Source organism: Globicephala melas, chromosome 16, assembly GCF_963455315.2.
Source record: "Globicephala melas chromosome 16, mGloMel1.2, whole genome shotgun sequence".
NCBI classification, from domain to species: Eukaryota; Metazoa; Chordata; class Mammalia; order Artiodactyla; family Delphinidae; genus Globicephala; species Globicephala melas.
Genome location: NC_083329.1, coordinates 81,234,427 through 81,255,892, shown reverse-complemented (window position 1 = coordinate 81,255,892; position 21,466 = coordinate 81,234,427). Strand labels below are relative to the sequence as shown.

General features: G+C 56.3%; 1 protein-coding gene across 2 annotated transcripts in view; it reads left to right on the top strand.

Moving 5' to 3' along the window:
- Positions 1-20,721, top strand: part of TRIM67 (tripartite motif containing 67) — a 52,768-nt gene extending 32,047 nt beyond the window's left edge. The window contains exons 2-10 of one of the 2 annotated variants that reach the window (XM_030839484.3): positions 1,348-1,443; positions 3,025-3,147; positions 4,264-4,374; positions 5,797-5,956; positions 7,458-7,603; positions 10,357-10,495; positions 11,570-11,873; positions 13,592-13,754; positions 14,902-20,721. In XM_030839484.3, coding sequence (XP_030695344.2) covers positions 1,348-1,443; positions 3,025-3,147; positions 4,264-4,374; positions 5,797-5,956; positions 7,458-7,603; positions 10,357-10,495; positions 11,570-11,873; positions 13,592-13,754; positions 14,902-14,967 — 1,308 coding nt within the window. In that variant the 3' untranslated portion in view covers positions 14,968-20,721. The remainder of the gene's footprint in view (positions 1-1,347; positions 1,444-3,024; positions 3,148-4,263; positions 4,375-5,796; positions 5,957-7,457; positions 7,604-10,356; positions 10,496-11,569; positions 11,874-13,591; positions 13,755-14,901) is intronic. The other variant, XM_060285947.2, reaches the window with a different exon arrangement.
- Positions 20,722-21,466: the final 745 nt, after the last annotated feature.

The following is a 21,466-nucleotide window of genomic DNA, read 5'->3' as shown; positions in this document are numbered from 1 at the left end:
GAGAGACAGACAGGAAGCAAACCTGTGTTGGGTGGTGATGAACATTATGAAGAATAAAGCAGGGCAAAGGAAGAGGCCCCGCTGACAGATCATATCTGAGCAGAGACCTAATGGAATATTACTCAGCCATGAAAAGGAACAAAATGGGGTCATTTGTAGAGATGTCGATGGACCTAGAGTCTGTCATACAGCGTGAGGTAAGTCAGAAAGAGAAAAACAAATATTGTATGTTAACGCATATATGTGGAATCTGGAAAAATGGTACAGATGAACCTATTTGCAGGGCAGGAATAGAAATGCAGACATAGTGAACGGACATGTGGACACAGCCGGGGGAAGGGGAGGGTGGGACGAATTGGGAGATTAGGTTTGACATAAATACACTACCATGTGTAAAACAGATAGCTAGTGGGAACCTGCTGTATAGCTCAGGGAGCTCAGCTCTGTGCTCTGTGATGACCCAGACGGGTGGGATGCGGGGTGGGAGGGAGGGAAGTCCCTGAGGGAGGGGATATATGTATACATACAGCCGATTCACTTCATTGTACAGCAGAAACAACATTGTAAAGCTATTATACTCTAATTTTTTAAAAAAAGAAAAGAACGTGGAGAGCAGGTATGACCCAGCCTTTCTGGCCCCATTTTTGCTCTGCCCTCAGCTTTTTACTCTGAAACATGAGTCGTGTTAAAAATCAAGGGCACCAGTCTATTCAATAGCAAGATTTTGAAGACAAATTCGATGGTGTGTGTATGTGTTTCATTCAAAAGAAGCCTGAGGCTAACAACTGGGCAGGGTAAGGAGTCCCTAGCGCTAAGGAGGAGGCCACCATCATCCCCTTCCACGTGATGTCTTGGGACCCCCAGTCCATATGGCTCAGGCTCACTTCCAGTTCCTTTCCCCGCCCATCCCGCTCAGGCCAAAAGGCGCCTGTGCAGGGGTGGGGTGGGCAGAGCGTGGCCTGGGACCTGGGGTTCCCTCACATAGGCGTCTGAGTTCCTACTGATGGGGGGGCACAACTGCTACAGCGGGGAGGGGGCCAGACCCAGTCAAGGCTCTACTTGCCTTCTTGTCCTGGGTCCTGTCAGCCTGAACCAATTAGCTGAATGCTCCTTTCTTCTACCCAGCTTTTGGGGTCCAGACAGAAGAGTGTTGGTCAACCAACACTTTATCAACGATCGCTGGATAAATAAACACATGCGATAGAGTCCGGGAGTCAATAGCGGTCCCTTCGTAAGTGAGGACGGTTCCTGGGTTCTACCCTCTTATAAACACAAGCCTTCACGATGAAGTGCAGACCAAGTGCCTTTAACACCTAATTTTCCTTTTCAACCTGTGATATCTTTTAGGCCCAACTGTCTCAGGCCTTAAATGGAGTTTCCGATAAGGCAAAAGAAGCCAAGGAGTTTCTAGTTCAGCTGAAGAACATTCTGCAGCAGATCCAGGTGAGCATAGCTCCGGCTGGGAGGGGAGTCCCTGCAGGAGGTACGTGAAGCTTAGCGGAGGAGAGGAAAGGCCCCATGGCAGGCGCTTTTCAGTGCTGCACATGAGCAGGCCTAATTGTCCCACTGCACGCCTCAGATGCTGCGGACATCACACGCTCAATCCACTGACACCCCTGTGACGTCTGATAGGAAAGGGATTTTGCATGAACTCAGAGAGAATCCTAGAACGAGAACTGGGCAGAAATAATGCAGCACTCTGCGTGGCCACGTAGCCCTAGGCGGTATCTGTATACGGTGCTTTTGTACCAACGCATCAAAATATAAAAGCATCATTTACTAAACAGATGTATTTACTGAGCACCCATGCTGTGTCACAGGCAAGCCCGACGCAGATCAGGAAGGCACAGCCTCTGTCCCCAGGAGCTCTGTCTGTCGGGGAGACAGCGTATAAATAAATGCACGCCTGGGGGAACTTTCCCACAGATCACGAACCGTAGAGCATTCCGGTGTCTGGATGGGAAAAAGGACTGAGGGCACTGAATTCCTAAGCAGCCAATAAAAACCATGCTTCCTAATAAGTGAAAGCACAGAATTCCGCTGCCAGGCGTTTCCTGTCCTGGTTCTGATGTTTCAGGGACACCGGAGGTATCCGTTTGGTGGGGCAGCTGTAACCATCGATTGAGTGGCTTCAACAACAGTAACTTATTTTCTCATAGCTCTGGAGGCTGGAAGTCCAAGATCAAGGTGTCAGCAGGCATGGCTCCTCCCAGGGCCTCTCTCCTTGGTGTACAGATGGCCATCTTCTCCCTGTGTCCTCACACCGTCCTCCCTCTGTGTGTGTCTGTGTCCTGATCTCCTCTTGTAAGGACGCCAGTCAGACTGGATCAGGGCCCAGCCTGATGACCTCATTTAACTTACTTCTTTCAAGGCCCTGTCTCCAAACACAGCCCCATTCTGAGGTCCTGGGGGTTAGGACTTCAAATAGGCACTTGGGGCAGGGGTGGGAGAGAACACCACCAGCCCATGACACGGGGTCTGAATCCAGGCTGACCTGAGTGATGGTGAAAGTTTTTTTTTTTTTTCTTTTTTAAACTGAGAGAGTCAGATCCTACAGCAAGAACAGTGGGTTTTGTTTGTTTTACTGTTTTCTGATTAGAGAAAGCAAAAGTATGTTATAGAAATTTTGAAAAGTAGAGAATAACAGGCAGAAGTAAGAAAAGTTCACCAATATCTCAGCCCCTGAGGTGACGCCCTCGCCGTTTTGACACGTTGCCCCACTGCTTTACACACACACACGCACGTGCAGTGTGCGGTTACGCTGCACACGCTTGCAGCTGCTCTTCTTCTTCGGTCTCTCCCACGAGCTTTTCCCGTGGCATTGAAAACCCTCACAAACCCTCATGGTTTGGATGACTGAATATTCCCTCCATCCTATAGATGTGCTGAGACTCACACGTGCACTGTTTCCAGTTCAGTAACGGGACAGCTCACCCCGGGACGAGCTTGCTGGTGTGCCCCTGTGTCTCTCGTGCCGGCCACGTTTCCGAGTGTCTTCTCCCTAAAGCTCTGTGCATCCCACAGGAGAACGGCCTGGACCACGAGGCCTGCCTGGTGGCTCAGTGTGACGCGCTGGTTGATGCTCTAACCCGGCAGAAAGCCAAGCTGCTTACCAAGATTACCAAAGAGAGGGAGAACAAGCTGAAGGTGGGTCCCCGGGCGGCCGATGCCCTCGGTCCCATCATGGCCTCCGAGCCGAGCTCGGGGGAGCACGCAGTGTAGGCTCTGGGTCAGTGTTAGTTGAGTGAACAAACGAATGAATGAGTGAATGAACGAACGAATGAATGAACGAATGAAGGAATGAACAAACGAATGAATGAATGAATGAACGAATGAACGAATTAATGAATGAACGAATGAATGAATGAACGAGCGAATGAATAAATGAATGAACGAACGAACGAATGAATGAATGAACGAACGAATGAATGAATGAATGGGGAGAGGAAGGGCTGAGCAAGTTGGCCTGGGACCTACTTACACTCGTGTCACTTTCCCTGAAGCAATCAGCACCCCTGCTCTCCCTCCAAAGCTGGAGGGAGATGCCTGAATCCTGCTGTTTTCAGTCAGAAGGCCACTCTCTCCCATCTTCTCCCGGCCCCTGTCTTCTGTCGAAGGGACACTGCCTGTTCTCATCTTGCAGAGCAGAGGTGGCCACGGCGGGTGACAAGGCTCCGGCTCTCCCCCTTCTTCGGGCTTTCTGATGTCTGGTGCTCGCAGTGGTCAGCAGGGACACCACAGCCAGTGGCCACCGCGGCAGGGGGAGGCTTCCCCCCACTCGGCACCGGGTCCCCGGCCCAGGCAGGTGCCCCGTGAACACCCTGCCTTGACAGAAACTACTCACCTCATTGTCTGGGCTCGACCTATTCCATAGACATTTCCCAACTGAATCAGGAAATGTTACTTTCAAGGAAAGAAGGAGTGTGTGTTGGGGATGAGCCATGGTTTACATGCAAAGCAGCCGAGCCCCTTGAGTTTCCACCCAACGCGTGAGACTGGGGCACCGGTCACTAGGAGGGTTTCAGGGGGTGCACGTTCTCTGCTTCTCTAGCCAGAGTTCAGGAAGGTTGCTCTGTGGGGTGTGGCGACCCTGCTTGTTGGGAAGCGGGTCCATTTACCGCCCACGTAACGAGGGCACGTGGAGCTCAGGAACACAGCAGCAGCAGGAGAGGGTGCAAGGCAGCCGGGACCCATGCCGCTTGCCGCTGCAGCCGGGCTGCTGTTCCTCAATGAGACAGTTACTAGGGATACTTCTCGTGGCAGATGGTTTGGGACCAGATCAATCACTGCACGCTGAAGCTGCGCCAGTCCACGGGGCTGATGGAGTACTGCCTGGAGGTGATCAAGGAGAACGACCCGTCCGGGTTTCTGCAGGTGAGCGGGCTGGGCATTGTTCCTCCAAATCCACTGCCATGCCCCAGACTAGCCGAGGTTCTAGGAAGGTCCCTCCCAGCAGCTTGGAGTTGAGCAGAATCTCCTGTGCTCAGCGATTCCAGAAGACCTATGTTCTCTTCTTAGCTCTGCGTCTCACTAGCTGTGACCCTGGCTCTGTGTCATCCTTAAATGAGGAGATCAAACATCATAATCCCTAGGGCTGAAATGCCGTGCTTTCGTGCCTCGACTTGAAACCCCAGTTCAACATTTTCCCCACAGATGAGAAAAGACAGTCTTTGCCAGTCAAGCTGGAAAGATTGCACAGGACGAAGTGAGTCAGAAGAATCCACATGACCCGTTCCCTCAGGGTGCGGAGTCCTGCAGGTCTGGGCACGTGACCACTGCCTGCAAAGCCAGTGCAGCCTTGCTGGGCATCCTTCCAGCAGCCAGTCTGACTCGGGGTCACGAACACCTCTTGGGATCATGTGTGTGATTCAGACAGAAGCTCTGTCCTCCGTCTCTGGGGAACATGATGAATCTCCTGGACTGGTCCCCAGCAAGGGTGCATGGAGTCATGGCTCTACAGGGACACGTGCAAATGTCTGAATGAGCAGGACTTGCCAGCAGAGGAGAACAGAGCTATGGGTTTGATGCAGTGAGAGTCTGGAGCAGAAGCTGCAGCACAACGTGGAGGAAACACAGTGGGAGGGAGGGAGCTTCACGCTCCTGGGGATGAACGAGTTGCTTTCAGACCCTGGGACAAACCACTAGTATGTTTCAATTTGCAAAGTGCTGGATCTAGCAAAAGAGGGAGAGTGAAGACTGTTTTTGTATATTTTAAAAGTACTGGGCTTCCCTGGTGGCGCAGTGGTTGGGAGTCCGCCTGCCAATGCAGGGGAGGCGGGTTCGTGCCCCAGTCCGGGAAGATCCCACATGCCGCGGAGCGGCTGGGCCCATGAGCCATGGCCGCTGAGCCTGCGCGTCCAGAGCCTGTGCTCCGCAACGAGAGAGGCCACAGCAGTGAGGGGCCCGCGTACCGCAAAAAAAAAAAAAAAAAGTACTGGACTTCCCTAGCGGTCTGCTGGTTAGAACTCCGCGCTTCCACTGCAGGGGGCGTGGTTTTGATCCCTGGTTGGGAATGACCACGCATGACGCGCAGTGCGGCCAAAATAAATAAATAAAGTAAAAGAATTCTTTTAAAAAGTATCATTTGCTTCGCAAAAGGGTTTAGCCTGAAACAGCAAGTGCTTCTTTACGTTTAACATGACTAAGCTGTTAAAAGATGATCTCTGCCAGGGCGTGAGTGGGCGTGCTTAACCACCGCAGACCCCTGCGCCCACAAAGTCCCTGTCCCTTCCTTACCCCCTGCTACGCTATTTTCCCTTTGCACGTGGAAACCCTAAACTCTGTGCTTCCTTTAAGATCTCGGACGCCCTGATCAAGCGTGTCCAGGTGTCTCAAGAGCAGTGGGTCAAAGGTGCCCTGGAGCCGAAGGTGTCTGCAGAGTTTGAACTGACCTTGGACAGTGGGCCACTGCTGCAGGCCATCCACCAGCTGGACTTCATTCAGATGAAATGTAGGGGTGAGCCGTGGTTGGCCCAGTTCAGGTGATGCTGCTTCTGGAAGAGGCATCCACTCTGCAGCGCAGCTTAGTGCCCTCAGAAGACCTGGGACACTGGTGTGACCCAGAGTGGGAGGGAGGGACGCCTGAGTCACAGACCTGGGTTCAGATCCCAGCTCAGCGACCCTCAAGCTGGGTGACCTCTGTGGGTAGCACCCAGCCTGGGCCAAACTTTTCCCGTTTGTGAAAGAGGATCATTTGTTCATTCAGAGACACCTGTTGAGTGTCTACCACGTGCCGGGCACCATCCCAGGTGCTCAGCACACAGCCGTGAGCAAGTGTACAGACTCCCTCACTAGACGGAGCTGATAGTTAGAGAAAGAAATAGACAACACGTCGATAATTCAGTACAACAGGTAGTGTAATGTAAACTGATAGTGGCAGGTGGGACAAACAAGGTGCCTTTTGAGAAGGGGGCATTAGTAGACATGGGTGTGGGGGGGGAGGTATTTTGAGGTGAGGAGGAAAGAGATGTAAGGGAAGAACATTCCAGAAGGCCGAGGGGTGGTGAGTGCAAAGGCCCCGAGGCAGGTATAAGTGTTCTGTGTTCCAAGAAGAGCGAGAAGGTCAGAGGTGAGAGCAGACGGGAGAAGGTGGTGGGTCGTAGCGGTGAGTTCAGAGACCCACGGGGGACACGAGCTAAGGGTTAAGCAAAGTTTGCATAGCTTTCCCCAGGTTACAAAATTAGCAAGTGACGTCCCCCTGCCTCTCCAGAGACGTTAAGGGTACATTCAGGAGGGGGAATGAAGCTCTTTGGTTTTTTTAGACCCATATATCCAAGGGCTGAGTGCCACACCTACAGAATCTGTGAACTCAGGAAAATCCTTACTTCAAAATGCACGGCCATTTTTAAACCAGAGATACCCAGTCTCTTGTGCATCTCTGTGCTTTCTCCCATACTCAGTTTGCACCTCCCAATCTCACCTTAATCGAACTTACGATACACTTGACTCAAATCCCTAATTCCACGGGTTGACTGCCTGATACTGTAAGATGGCCTCTCCTTCCGGAATCTAGTTCCCTGGGCCTTTAAAACGCTTCCAGACAAAGGTCTCAGTGGGTCTTTGCACTTTGCCCTTCCCGCCCCCGAGAGCATCTTCCGGGCCCCAGGTGTGAGCTGCTTGCCGCCCTGTGCAGAGGGTCCGCAGAGGCCGGGCTGCAAGTCCTCACCAGCTGCTCATGGGGCCGAGCCAAAACCAGTGGTTCTTAGTGGGCAGGTGGGCAAGGGGCAGCTCTTCCTCAGGGCTCCAGACCCAGAGGGGTGGAGGCACCTGCCAGGCCTCTCCCTGCCCCAGATCCCAGGACCCCCGTCCAGGGTTGAGAAGCACACTGAGCTGCGCCCACGAGCAGCCAGGAGGGACGCAGGGTGGCCACCTTTCCTCCTGGGGTGCGGCCGGGTCCACGCGGCCTCCCTGTGCCCTGCAGGGGTTTGTGCACTAAAGCCCACCTGTCCCCGTCACAGTGCCGCCCGTGCCCCTGCTGCAGCTGGAGAAGTGCTGCACCCGGAACAACAGCGTCACGCTGGCCTGGAGGACGCCGCCCTTCACCCACAGCACCGTGGACGGCTACATCCTGGAGCTGGACGACGGAGACGGGGGCCAGTTCCGGGTGAGGCCCCGCTGCTTGCCAGGGGGAACTTGCGCTGTCCCAGCCTCTGCACCAGCCCAGGGGGCTGCCCTTAGCTCTGATGCCACCAGCGAGGGCATCGGCCCCCAGGACGCAGAGCAAGTGGGCCCGGGCTCATGGGATGTGGGGCTTCTCTACCGAGGGCTGGGTCTGGGCAGGCAGAGGCGGCGGCCACAGAAAGTTCTGGATGGTTTTTCTGTGAAGACTGACACAGGTTGGAGGCCGAGGTAGAGCTCCGAAAAGGTGTCCCCCGTGGTACCCACTTCCCAGTCGGCCCAGCAGCGCACTGGTATCTGGTCAGCACCCTCCCACCCAGCACCCCGAAGCCTCTCCCCACCCCCTCGAGGTTCCTTCACACCTGCCTTGCCCAGTTCAGTGATTAGTTCACCTGGCAAGGTGGGAAGACACCTGAGAAATATTTGTTGGGTTGGGGTGACCATCTACGTTCATGTCAATACGCTTAGCGAGTCACAAGTGCGTCTTTAGTCTCGGCCCGTGGTAGCAAACCTGGACGGCTCCCCACGCCAAGCCAGCGCCCTAACACATCTCTACCGCGAGACGGCACACAGTGAAGTTCAGGCTCCCGTCCAGTCGTTGTGCTGACAGGAACACCAGGGCGTACAAACTCGGGGTCTGCTGAGAGCTCCACCTTTCTGTCCCCGAGAGACTAAATAAAGACTCGTTCTAACAAACCAGCGCAGTCATAACAATTCTCACACTTCTTCTCCTGGGAAGTGGCACCCATTCAACGTCTCTTGCCAACGGTCAATATTCTCTTTGTTTCCCTCAACTGGATTGATGCCTATGTCTTGTCTTGTCTTATTTCAAGAATTTCAGAGTTGGGGAAATCACTGCAGTACTCCCTTGGGAATAATTGAGTCCCTGGGGATATGGGCTCTTTAGTGAGAAGCTGAGGTTGCTTTGGCCAGGAATAGTGGGTCATACACCGGGTCCAGAACCTCAGCCGTTCCAGTCGTGCAAATGAGCTAGGAACTGACAGAGCTCCCTGACTAACCAGAAACCGGGAGGAGAGCTTATGGTTTCGAAACGGGAAGAAAGAGGAGACTGTTTGAGATATTAAAAGAAGCAGCCAGGACTTCCCTGGTGGTGCAGTGGTTAAGGATCCGCCTGCCAATGGGAAGATCCCACATGCTGTGGAGCAACTAAGCCGTCTAGAGCCCGCGAGCCACACTCCTGAGCCCGCGTGCCACAACAACTGAAGTCCGCACACCTAGAGCCTGTGCCCCACAATAAGGGAAGCCACTGCAATGAGAAGCCCGCACACCGCAACGAAGAGTAGCCCCCACTCGCCACAACTAGAGAAAGCCCGCGCGCTGCAACGAAGACCCAATGCAGCCAAAACTAAATATAAAATAAATAAATAAATCTTTAAAAAATAAAAATAAAAGAAGCAGTCCACAGGGCTGAACTGAAGATGGCTTCTCCCCTTTGAAGCATGACCACTAACAAAAGCTCCACCCGAGGGCTAGAATTTATGAGAAACCACGTGTTATGGTGGGAAAAGCGTGGACGCTAAATGCAGACAGACCTGGATTTGAACGCTGGCTTCTAAACGGATTAACTGTGATCTTGGGCAAGTTGCCTACCTTCTCTGAGTATCCTTGTGAATAAAATAATGAAAATAATAGCAATGTCCCAGGGTTGTATGAGGATTAAGATGTCTTATACAGGGACTTTCCTGGCGGTCCAGCGGGTAAGACTCCGTGCTCCCAGTGCAGGGGTCCCGGGTTCCATCCTTAGATCCTGCATGCATGCCGCAACTAAGAAGTCCGCAGGCCGCAATGAAGATCCTGCGTGCCGCAACTAAGACCCTGCTGCAGCCAAAATAATAATAACATAAATAAATAAACATTTTTTGAAAAGATGCCTTATACAGCGCCTGGCACACAGCTACTATTATCAGTAACTTGGAAAAACAAATGAAGAGAAACACCCCAAGTAATCAAGCAGACGTTTTAGACTAAGCTGATGTAATGCCATAGGTGAGATGTAAGGCTATGCATTTGGGGGAAGTTAATAGGACAGAGTAAGTGTGAAGTAAACGGGAAACAAAGTAAATGTTCTAGAAAAGGACCTTTGGGAGCCGATGCAGAAATGTCCCACCCTCTGGGGAGGCCAGGAAAAAAGCAGCTCCAGGAGTCCCAAAAGGAGGAGGAAGGTGGCAGCCTCAGCAGTGGGAGAAGCGGGGAAGGAGGTGGAGTGCCCGTCTTACTCCAGAAATGGCCAAATCAACTTGAACCACCTGCGCCTGGCCACGCCCTTCCTCCATCTGCTTTTTCCCATCATGTGTGATGACCCTTCCCTTTCAAATATCTTTTGTTTTATTTAGATGCTTAGCCCATGTTTTTTCTAACTTAATTTCCCACTGGAAACCAATAATCCCCTCTTACTCCAATCGAGAAGGAAGTGGGGTTTTCAGCAGCCCCACTCCCGGGCTCCAGAGTCCTGTCCGTCCGGCCTCTCCTCTGCGGAGGCAGGATGGTCTCGGGCAGCATCCCGGCTACCGCACCTCATACCTTCGCAGGAGAGGGCCCATCAGCCAATAGGAAGAGTTTGTGTCCAACTTGGACGTGGCCTGAGACTCGGCCACCACGTGTCCAAAATCTCCTTATTAATAACTCTTCGGGGATGCTAGCACTCTGATGTCACCGTGCGGCTAAGAGAAATTTTCCACATAACGGAGGCGCCTGACGAGCCGTCTGGGTCTCTTCCAGGAGGTGTACGTCGGCAAGGAGACCCTGTGCACCATTGACGGCCTTCACTTCAACAGCACCTACAATGCCAGGGTCAAGGCTTTCAACTCCTCTGGCGTCGGGCCCTACAGTAAGACCGTCGTCCTGCAGACGTCCGACGGTGAGCCCTGGGGTGTCTCGGGGGAAACAGATTCAGGCCCAACCCACACAGACGGGCAGACAGACAAGGGAAATCTGTGAGCTGCTCATGAGGGAGCGTGAGGGAGTGGCGGAAACAGGCGAGTCTGTCTCTTCCAGCCCCGCCCCTGCTCCGCTCACTTGGCTCCATGTGCCTCACCTCCCTGCCCCCCAGCCACGAAGGAAAGAGACACTCCTTCACCCCATTTGCTGGAGCTGGGAAGGGAAGCTAGGAGTTGAGAGGCACAGGGAGGCTAAACTCCCACTTCCGAGGGGCCGAGAGCGGGTAGGACGGTCCCAGAGAAGAGAAGGCACGCGGCTGCCAGGGAGGAACCTACCCCTCGAATACCCAGCGCGAGAGCTCAGATCTGAGGCGTGCCCACCGCGCTTCATCCTTTCAGGTTTCAGGCAACAAGAGCACATCGGCTTTCTGCGGGATTTTGATCATCTGAGTCCTTAGCGTCGAGGGATGATGTAGGGGTCCCAGGACGGTGCCAGCCCTGTGTTTAGTGTCATTGTTTATCCCAGCATGTCCTCTGGGGAACACGTGACAGCCTGGACTGTCTCCCAGGGACAGGAGCAGATGATGCTTTCCCCCCCAAGATGGGTTCACCAGCTGTGTGCCCACGGGGGCCCTCGCCTGCCAGCGGGCTGTGAAGCAGAGCCTGGAGCTCTGGGGCTTTGGTGACCTCACTTCACCTCTCTGCGTCTCAAATCCCCCTCCCACGAGGTGGGGTCTGGATATCTACTCCCCCTCACTCATAACAGTGCCCGAAGCGTGCAGAAGGGGCTTAGAAACCAAGATTCCACGAAAGCATTTAGACTGGGGGCCTGACTGTCTGTGTTCCTTGGCAAGGTTGGGTTCATGGGATTGGGATATTGGATGAACACAGAGGAGGGAACGTGAGTGTGTGTGTGTGTGTGTGTGTGTGTGAATCGCACAGGGAAGAACATTCGACACCGGGTGCCCGCTTCCTGAGATGCCAGTGGGTCTGTGCCTCCGAGCCCAGGTCACAGGCTGCCACTCACCCTGCGCCTCTTGCCCCTTCCTTTGCAGTGGCCTGGTTCACGTTTGACCCCAACTCTGGGCACCGGGACATCATTTTATCCAACGACAACCAGACGGCCACCTGCAGCAGCTACGATGACCGGGTGGTGCTGGGCACGGCGGCCTTCTCCAAGGGCGTGCATTACTGGGAGCTGCACGTGGACCGCTACGACAACCACCCGGACCCCGCCTTCGGGGTGGCCAGGGCCAGCGTGGGCAAGGACATGATGCTGGGCAAGGACGACAAGGCCTGGGCCATGTACGTGGACAGCAACCGCAGCTGGTTCATGCACTGCAGCTCCCACACCAACAGGTGCGTGAGCGCCCGGCCTCCCTGTCGCGGGGCTTAGGGATGAGAGCCCTCCTGCTGTTCCCACGTTCCAGGGTCGGGAATGGCAGGCGGTGTTTTCGGCCACTTTGGCGTCCAGCTTCCAGGGAGAAGCGAGCGCTGGCCCGCAGCGCAGAGGCGGGATCGGACAGAGTCTAGAGCACAGCAGAGCCAGCGGGTGTGCAGGCCGCTCGGCGAGCCCCGCGCCTGGGTTCCGCCGCCCCTCCCCTCTGCTTTCCTCCACACCCGTCAGCCCAGCAGGGCTGTGAATCAGCCCGGCGGGAGGTGCGGCACCCTTGGGGCGCTCCTTGCTGGTGGCTCTGTCCCGGGCACCCCCAGCACTGCCTCACCCTGAGCCCGGCCCCGGCAGTGGTGTCACCAGGCTGGACACAGGAAACTCCCATGCTGGGGGTACAGGCCCTCTGGGGCTGCCCTGGCGAAGGAACCCACAAGTGGAGGGTTGTGACCCTCAGAGCTGCCTGCTTGCTGTGGGGTTTCCTTCCCAGTCTGCTGAGGGCCTTCTCCCCAGCGGCAGAGGTGAGGGGCCCCGAGAGGCCGACCTCCCTGCACGCCAGCGCTGGGCAAGGTCAGCTCTGGGGGCTCTCGGTGCTCTGAGCCCACCTGCAGCTCTGCAAATGGCCCCAGGGGTCCTGGTCTGGGGCAGGGACTTGCCCGAGGATCCTCGGGGCGGGGTTGGGGGGGGGGGGTGGAGGCCGATCGGACCCTCCCACCTGCCTTTTCACTGGCAGTGACCGTCTCTCCAGAGGCAGCCCTGCGCGGGCGCTAAGGACGGCCTGCTCACAGACCGCGCAGGGGCCGAGTCTGGGCCCAGCAGCTCCGTCTCTACTTGCTTAGGCCACGCAGGCGCCCAGATACACTGGGACGGGCGTAACAAGAGAGAGCAGGTGCGGAGCTTTCTTTGTGCCCCATGCTGTGGGAAGCCCCTGGCTCCTACGGTTCCATCTGGGCCCTGGGAAAGTGCGACTGTGATCGCCATTTTGCAGATTATGAGATTGGGGCGTAAGGTTGATGCTCAAGTCACAGGACTCATTAGAGGCGGTGTCAGGGTTTAACTCAGGATGCCGGCTCCAGTTCCGGGGGGCAGGGGCGGGGGACCCCGGGGGAGGCTGCAGCTTGGGCGGGTCATTACCGCCACCTGGTGGTCAGCATCTGAACAGCACCAACAGGCCCGCTGCCAGTTCCCTTCCCCACCGGCGGGCTCCTGCCCTGGGGGGCCCGGCTCACCCTCCGGGAAACCTGCCCTCTGAAAACTCCCAGCGAGCGCTGCTCGCCGTTTCCCGTGCTCCCAGCCCACCATCAGCCTCCAGCTGACCAGCTCATTCCCAGTCAGGAAAGGACAAGGATGGTTTGGTGATCCGAGCAGAGCAGCCAGTGGCAAGGCCGGCCGACCTCAGCCCCAGCCAAGGGAGGGGACGGTCCGACGGCCTCGGCCCGCCCGCCCCGGTGCTGCCCGCCTAAGGACCGGCCCCGCCCGGTGGAGGCGAATCCCAGCCACCACGAAATGGAGCCTCGCAGCAGGTGTCAGGAGCGTCACGACGCACGCCCTGTGCCCCGCCGCGGGTCACCGTGGGATGGCCAGCGCCCTGCCCCGCCGCGGGGGCTGTGTTTTTAGGCGAGGGTACCCACAGCATCCTTTCGGGGATCCTCCCGTCCTCACCTACGTGCCGGGCTCCTCTTCCCAGGACGGAAGGCGGCGTGTGCAAGGGGGCCACCGTGGGCGTGCTACTGGACCTGAACGAGCACACCCTGACCTTCTTCATCAACGGGCAGCAGCAGGGCCCTACGGCCTTCAGCCACGTGGACGGGGTCTTCATGCCGGCCCTCAGCCTCAACCGCAACGTGCAGGTACCGCGCACCCTCCAGGCCAGGGCCCGTCTGCTGCCCCCGGCCCCGGCCCCGCTGCCCGTGGGCCTCCAAAGTGCGCTGGGCAAAGGGGGCTCTAAAGAAGCCGCCCGCGGTGCCGTCCAGGCAGGGAACTTACCCACCGGCCCACCTGGGCATCCCCTGGAGACGCTCCTCTCCGGCGTGATGTTTTCTTGCTTGTCCGCTTGAAAGGAGCAGAGGCTCTAGGTGGTGGCTTCGGGGCGGGGTGTGGAGGGGGCGGGTGACAGGCAGGGTGGAGAGGGCCAGGGAGGGTGAAGGAGGGAGGCAAGTCCTGCTTCCATGTTCTGGGAGAGAGGAAGGTCGGTGCCCTTGCCCGGCGTGGGCCCCGATGGCCCGGGGTGTGCCGGGCCTCCATGTGGCTTTCCCCCGAGAGGAGAGACCGAACTGAGGCGGGACCTCTCCTAAGGGTTCCCTCTCACCCTCCCTGTCCCTCTGGCTCCTGCGTGAAGCAGGCAGCCCCTCAGGGCCAGGCCCAGTCCTGGGGGCTGCGGGGGTACCGCCGGCCCAGGAGGCCCGACACACCCAGAGGCAAAATGGGAGCCCGGTGAGGGGGTGAGGGAAGCTTGGAGAGCAGTGTGGAGCAGGGTGCCAGCCTTTGTTCCCGGCACACTGCTCCTCCCCCCGGGAGGTATATGGGGTGGGGGGCAGGCCTGCTTCGCGGTGCCCACTGACCCTGAATACTGTCACCTACTGATTGATTTGTACCTCCAGTCCTTGCAAAAGGGCTTTGAGGCAGCCTGAAATATGGGCTGTTCTTCCACAGCGTTCATAGAACAGATGTAGGAGAGGAAAGAGGGCCATGGAAAGAAAGCAGAAACGCATGTAAACCCGGAGCCCCAGTCCCCCGACTGTAAGAGAGCATCAGCCTTGCTGGGGCTCCCGGCAGCGGGGGCGGCGTGAAAGAGGCAACGACCAGCTCCTGGGGCAGACTCCCGGGCCCGATGTCAGTGAGGATGAGCCTGATAAACAGCTGACTCCACAGCACAGAGGAGGCGGGCTGCCGCCCGTGGGGATCCCGGGGCAGAGGGCGGCACAGCTGCTGAGCTGTCTGAGCTCAGGGTTCACGGGCGGCAGCTCCCGCCCTCGCTCACCGCGTCTTCTTTTCCAGGTCACCCTGCACACGGGATTGGAAGTGCCAACCAACCTGGGGCGGCCAAAGCTGCCAGGCAACTAGCCTCCCAGGCCCTGCTCTGCACGGCTGCCCCTCACTGCACTCACATAACCCTGAGGGCAGCACAGCCACATCCTGGGTGCAGCCCAGCAGCCACGGAGCATCTCAGAGACCCGCTTTCTTTGGGGGATGGAGAACGATCTGCAGGCTGTGCGCACGGAGGCCCCAGTCAGTGGTGAACACGGGAGTGTGTTTCCCCTCGTTCCACCGGCCATTACAAATACGAAGAGGGACCTTTCTCAAGGGAGCAAGGAAGTGTTCGGGGTTTCATTTTGTTTCCTGCCCTCCGATTTAGAAGCTTGTCTTTTTGGGGGGCAAGAGGAGAGCAGGCTCTGAGACGTGAATCCTGAGAGCAGGAGGCGGCGGGAGGCGCTCGGGAATCTCGTGGCCTCAGTGTCAAGTCTTTGCTGGACTCTGCTCCTTCAGAGAACCAAGGGTGCAGGTTCCCATCTCTGCCAGGAAACGTTGTTATCCTTTAGCTTTTCGGTTCTGGAGTCTTCAGTACGTTATGCCACTTGCAGACCTAATCCAGGATGGATAGAGAGGGATGTTAATCATTCATCATGATCTTTGCCGCTCTCGTTGAACTGTTGAGAACTTTTTAAAATAGTTTCCTTAGGTCCTTCATTAGTCCACCAACCTCTCTCTCTTACACACACACACACACACACCAGTCTGCTACAATTCACTCAGTTCTTAAACACAAAAGAAAACACTGGAATCTGAATCACTATGTGAAGAGTCTCCACCTGGTGATGGCTTTTTCGGGAGCTGGCTTCCCACGACGTTCGCTGCAAACCTGTTAACTCTTCCGAGCTCGGAGGCTCTCAGACTCATGAGCGTATGAGATGGGAGTCCCTGGGGAAGTCTCTTATACTCAGTCCACCTTCACTTTGAGACCATCTACTGTCAACGTGAACGCATCATGAGAGCAAAAGGTGGCCCCGATGGCAGGGGAGGCTCTGCCCTGACGGGGTGGGCAGGACTCTGCAGGAGGCAGGAAGCAGATGACGTCATGTTCCTGGTCTCCCTGCTTGCCCGCCAGCCCGGGTGTGCGGAGTCCACGTGGCCAGGGCGGGGCTCTGGGGTGAGCCCTCCCCTGCCTGCTGGGAACACCAACCTTCTCCCTTGAGTCCGCAGCCCGCTGCAGGGTCTGAGCCCGGAGCCGGCCGCCGTCCTGGCCCCGGAGCCCCTCCCCCTCCTCCCGGGTCTCTTCTTCCTTGACCTCCACCGCCTCCATCACCAACTGGTAGTACGCCGTTCTCTCTCCTTTTTAAAAGAATATATTTTATCAAGCATTCTTTTTGAGGTCGAGGGGTAACTTGTCTATTTGCTGGATTGGATTTTTATAAAACTTAGCCCGGAAACCGGCACCAACTGTGTTTACTCAGTTCACTCACTTCTACCTGCTAGTTTAGACGCTGCACTTGCTTTCTGAGTCAGCCCGGCCAGTGCTGTGCAAATCCTACCCTCTATTCAGCAGATCCGACAATCCTACCTCAAGCTCCCGCTCCCAGACGGGGGGTGGCCTGCGAGGCCGGCTGCCCCACGTCTGCAGGAGCCGCCTGGTGCTGTGTTCAAGCCCCCGCCGCCCAGGCCCTGGCAACCACCTGCTCGGTGGAGTCGAGGTCTTGCCCCGTCCTCGTCGTCCGGCGGGTGGCTCCCAGGGCACTCCCGCATCTCGCCCCGAAGCCCCGGCCGGAGCCCAGCAGGTGATGCGCACGGCCCGGTGCCCCGGCCGCCTGCCCCGTCTCCGCTTCCACTGCCCTTCCGTCTCACTCCTGGGCCACGGCCCCGGCAGCCTCGGCTTGGAGGGTATGGAAGGTTCCTGAAGGTTGGAGGAACCAGAGGAGGCATAGCCTTCCCGGGGCCAAGGGAGCCGTGGCCGGCAGGGCCAGAGGCGTCGGCTTTGGGATGTGTCTTTTGGGAAAGATGAGCTTGTCGGTCCCGAGGCGGGCCGGGCCGGTGGAATTGGCTCTTTTCGGTGGAGTCTGGGTGAAAGGCTGGGGAGCTCCCAGGATCATGGAAGCCGTGTGACCATGCGGCCCTGGCCCTGAGTCTTCGGGGAGGAGCTCCTGGGCATCAGCTTGGACTTAGTACCAGCCTTCGGAGAGCCAGCACCTCGGTCAGAGGGAGATGGGAAAGGGAGAAGGGAAGCCTCTTTAGGGAGAACATGACCTGTGGCTCAGAGAGAAGCCACCGGGACTCTCTCCCTACGGCCGCAGCGGCCAGAGGGGCTGTGAGTGGGGAGCCGGTGAGCACGTGCCTTTCCCAACTCCTCCAGGGGCCCAGAAGCAATACGGCGGATACTGGGGACCGCGTCAGGCTGTCCTACAGCCACCTCTCCCGTCCTCAGCACAAAACACCTTCTAGGAACCAGAACGGACCTCGGGGAGAAGGCAGGTCCGTGCGGCACACCCGTGTTCTTGAGGAACCAGCAGACTGAACAAGGGACTCGTCAACAACTCATGGCCTTGGGTCACCCTCTCGAGAAGCCTGGGATTCAGAGTAGAAGCGACAGGTCACGGGCTTCTCATCTGCCATCGAATTCCCTGTTCCTTTACAATGCGGTGACATGTTTGTACATAAAAAACGATATCAAGATGATGCTTTGGTCGGGCTGGCTGACAGATAACTTGGTATTCGTCTATCAAGCAGTTTCGGTGAGAAAGGAATTCAAAGTAATTTAAAGTGTCAAGTTCCATTATATTGTAAATAACGCCCCCCCCCCCCCCAAGCAACGTAGTTCTGCAGTTTGTTCTTTGCTAGTGAGCCAGTTTGGTCCAAGTGTATGCCTTTCCTTTTAGAATTAATCTCTTTAAAAATTGTCCAGTAGCATTTCACTGCATAGCATCCTAGCTCCTAATTCAAAGCAAGGTAAGACATTACACACAGCCCGGCTTCCCCCTCTGTCCTGTTTGGGAAAATAACGATTACAATTAAAGTGGGCATCAGTCATCCTGACCCACAAAGGGACTCACCTAAAAACTATAAAACTGTAGATAGTTATAGGCTGAGCCTTCAGCCCTATACGTACGTATCTGTAGTTTCGACAGCAACCTCAGGCGCCCTGTGGCCCACTGACACTGGAGAGGGTCATGCGTACAGCGCAAGCCTGGGCAGAACAGGGGTTCAGAGAGCCATGGGGACAGGCCCATCCTCCTTGCTCTTAGCACCCAGGACTGCCCCGTCTCTGGTGCCCCTGCCCTCTGCCTACCAGAGCACTCTCAGGAAAGGACCAGGATGCAGGATCTATGTGTACTTCTTCCAGGGATATTTGCTTTTAAGCCTTAATTCTAGTTGCAACTGAAAGGCTTGGTCCCCTGAGAAGGCGGGTTTCAGAGCAGGTGAGCAGGCCGCTTGTACAGGAAGCTGCCGCTGGTCCCAGGGCGCCTGCTGGCTGTGAGGTCGGGAGGGTGGATACAGCCTGTGAATGCTGAAAAACACTATCAGCCTGTGAATGCTGAAAAACACTATCACGAGACCCTGGGCGATGCCAGGAGTTCTCAGCCTCAGCACTACTGACATTCGGCACGGTGGGCGAGAGCGGGAGGGATAGTTCTCTGTTGTGGGATCCTGCCCTGTGCACTACAGGACGTTGAGAAGCGTCCCTGACTCACTAGATGCCAGTAGCGCCCCAAATTAGTTGTGACAGGTAGAAGCGTCTGCAGACTCCCTGGCTGAGAACCACCGGGTTATGCTGGCAGTCTGTCACGTGTCCATACGTACAGTGATGCGTGAGGCGTCCACGCTGTGGTCCCCGGAAAGCCTGTACCGCGAGGCTGCGGGCTTCACCTTGGCACCCACGAGCAGGCTTTCCCAGGTCTGCAGTGTCCTGCCAGATGGGGCAGGTCGGTAAAAGGAGGGGAGCCTCTCACAGAAGCCAATCCGTCAGGTCTCACTCTGTACTCCCCAAATGTCCCCAACCCACCCCCATGCCTAGAAAGCAAAACTCCTTACCCGTGTTTTTGCCTTCCACTTTTGACTGGAAGCAACAGGAACTTCTTCGGAGGGGTGTGGCCTTCAGCTGGTCAAAGAAATCTAATCAGGCATCATCAAAAAGCTATTCAAGGCCTCTGCGGATCCTGGGAAATCTTGGCTTTTCTTTTGCAAGTGAGCCAGGAGCTATTCATTGGTCACGTTCCTTGATCCACGGCTCTAACTTTAAATGGACTGTAAGACAGTGAAGAGTAGGTTTGGGGCAGGAGACCAGGCTCAGCCCCCAGAAACGCCTCTCCTTGAACCTGGTACCGGTGCGGCCAAATCTCTTCAGTGTTTCCGTGCCTCAGTCTCCCCGCCTGAACGTGGGAGCGGCCACACTAACCTACCTCGTCTGGTGAGCTGTGAGGAACACAGGATAACGCTCCTTAGAGAAGAAAGCGGCGCGTTTCATCTATGGAGGTCCAGGCTAACAGCTCACGTTCAGAGGACGTGCGGCGACTTTCCCAAGCTTTCTCTGACCAGTGTCTTCCATCCAAGCTTCTTGAGACCAGGAGCACGTGCTGACTACACAGCTGCCTGGCCGTGAGGAGGCAAAACCGGCTTCACGTGAGCAAAGAGGGCAACACAGCAGCTGTTCCCACTGTCAGAGCAGAAGAGCCGTCAGCAGGCTACGCGTCAGTGTTCCCAAAGGCGTCTGCAGGCAGAAACCCCCTTGAAACATGGAAGGAGAGTGACCGCCTTCCTGCCTCCTTGGTTATCTTAGTTCTAGTATCTAAGGGGTCCCCCAGCCAATGATGTGTCTCCTCTGTTTCCAAAGATCTCAGCAGAGGGAGTGGCTTTGAAAACCAGCATCTAAGTGTGGAAGGCGGGTTAGGCAGAGGGGCTGCTGTCATCACAGGCTGGGACTCACTTGCACTACCTGGCAAGGGGGGGCTCCTGGCTTTCGCGATGAACCATGCCGACTTGAGTCAGGAGGTGGGAGCTGAGAGTCCAGGCAAACCTCTACGCCTTCTCTCAAAGGGCGCGGCTCCCACAGGGCGGGGGCTGCCTGGCCGGGTCCCGGGAGACCCAGGGGACTCTCGGGCCAGCAAGGTGGGCGCTGGTCCCCAGGCCAGGCCCTCAGGAAGCCTCTGAGGAGAGTCCAAGACAGGCTTCAGGTGTGGAAAAGTGACTGCTTGCGGCTGTGGACGCAGGAGCGTGGCGGATGCTTCCTGGGGGAGGCTGCAGCCTGAGGAGGGCTTTTCCGACTCCTCACCTGGTGGCCCGACGGCCCAGACCCCGGGGTTGCTCAGCACCAACAGGAAGTGCAGAGGGAACAAAGCAGAAAACGTGAAATGCATGATGTAGAATTGCTGCTTTCACACTAAGCTGTTGTATCAAGCATGAGAGATGTGTGTCTAACGTTGGCAAAGGAATTTTAAGAGTAACAGAAAGCTTTGTGTCCTTGTTTCGGCTGTCGACAGAACCTGCGTCTTCCTATCTGTGTTTGCCCCGCCCTCTCCCTCCCCCACCCCTCCCCCACCGCACCCGCTTTCTGTCGGCATTTGGCGGCAGCTCTTGGTCCCGTCGGTGTTCACGTTCCACTGGAAACACGGAGGAGGGAAGTGGGGGGGAGGTAGGCAACGTTTTTCTAAGTTTTGTATTGGTATCCCAAGCGTTTGTATTTTTGAATTGCAGACACTGTGTCTCTGGTCCTTGGGGGTTGGCTGAACTTCGTGTATTGCCTTTTGGAAAACCTGAGTTTTACCGCAGTCGTAAGCAGATTTGAAATAAATTCTTTTGACACTGCCAACAGCTGAAAGACAAGGTATGGTCTGTGCTTACTGCTCAGCGGCAAGGTCTGCCTCTCTCCAAAGCGGCCTAAGTGCCAGCTGGATGGGGCAGAGACTGTGGGGCGGGGTGGAGGGACCCCAAGGTCAATGTGCTTCTGCGGCGTGCGCCCGGGAAATCGTGAAGGGATCACATTTGACTCTCTTCTATAAGGTACCATCTCAAGCAGTCCATGGAAGTCATTTTTGCAAGAGGTAATAACGCTGGAAATTGATAGCAGTTAACATATGGTTAAAGATAAATTCACATATGAAAAATCGATCATGGGTTCCAGTGGAAGGTAAGACTTGGGGGAAACGTCCTAAGTGACCTGGGAGCATGAAGGAGACTGACCGGCCCCTTCACCCAGACCGAGCTTGGTGTCTGACTGCAAACTCTGTGCCGCCTTCACTTCCCTCGAATTATGCTCCCCAGGAGCAGCCATCTCCAGTGCCCCCCCCAGCCCAGGACCTGGCCTCAGCCCTCAGTCACCTGCCAGACCACCGAGTGCTTCAGCAGGGTTGGGGGCAGTCGCAGACTCTGAGAGCGGAGGGCAGGACGCCCCTGAGAGAGAGCTCAGTGCCCCCCCAGCCCAGGACCTGGCCTCAGCGCTCAGTCACCTGCCAGACCACCAAGTGCTTCAGCAGGGTCGGGGGCAGTTGCAAACTCTGAGAGCGGAGGGCAGGACGTCCCTTAGAGAGAGCTCTTGACATCAACACGAAGAGAAGGAAGCAGAACCAGGCCAAGGGAG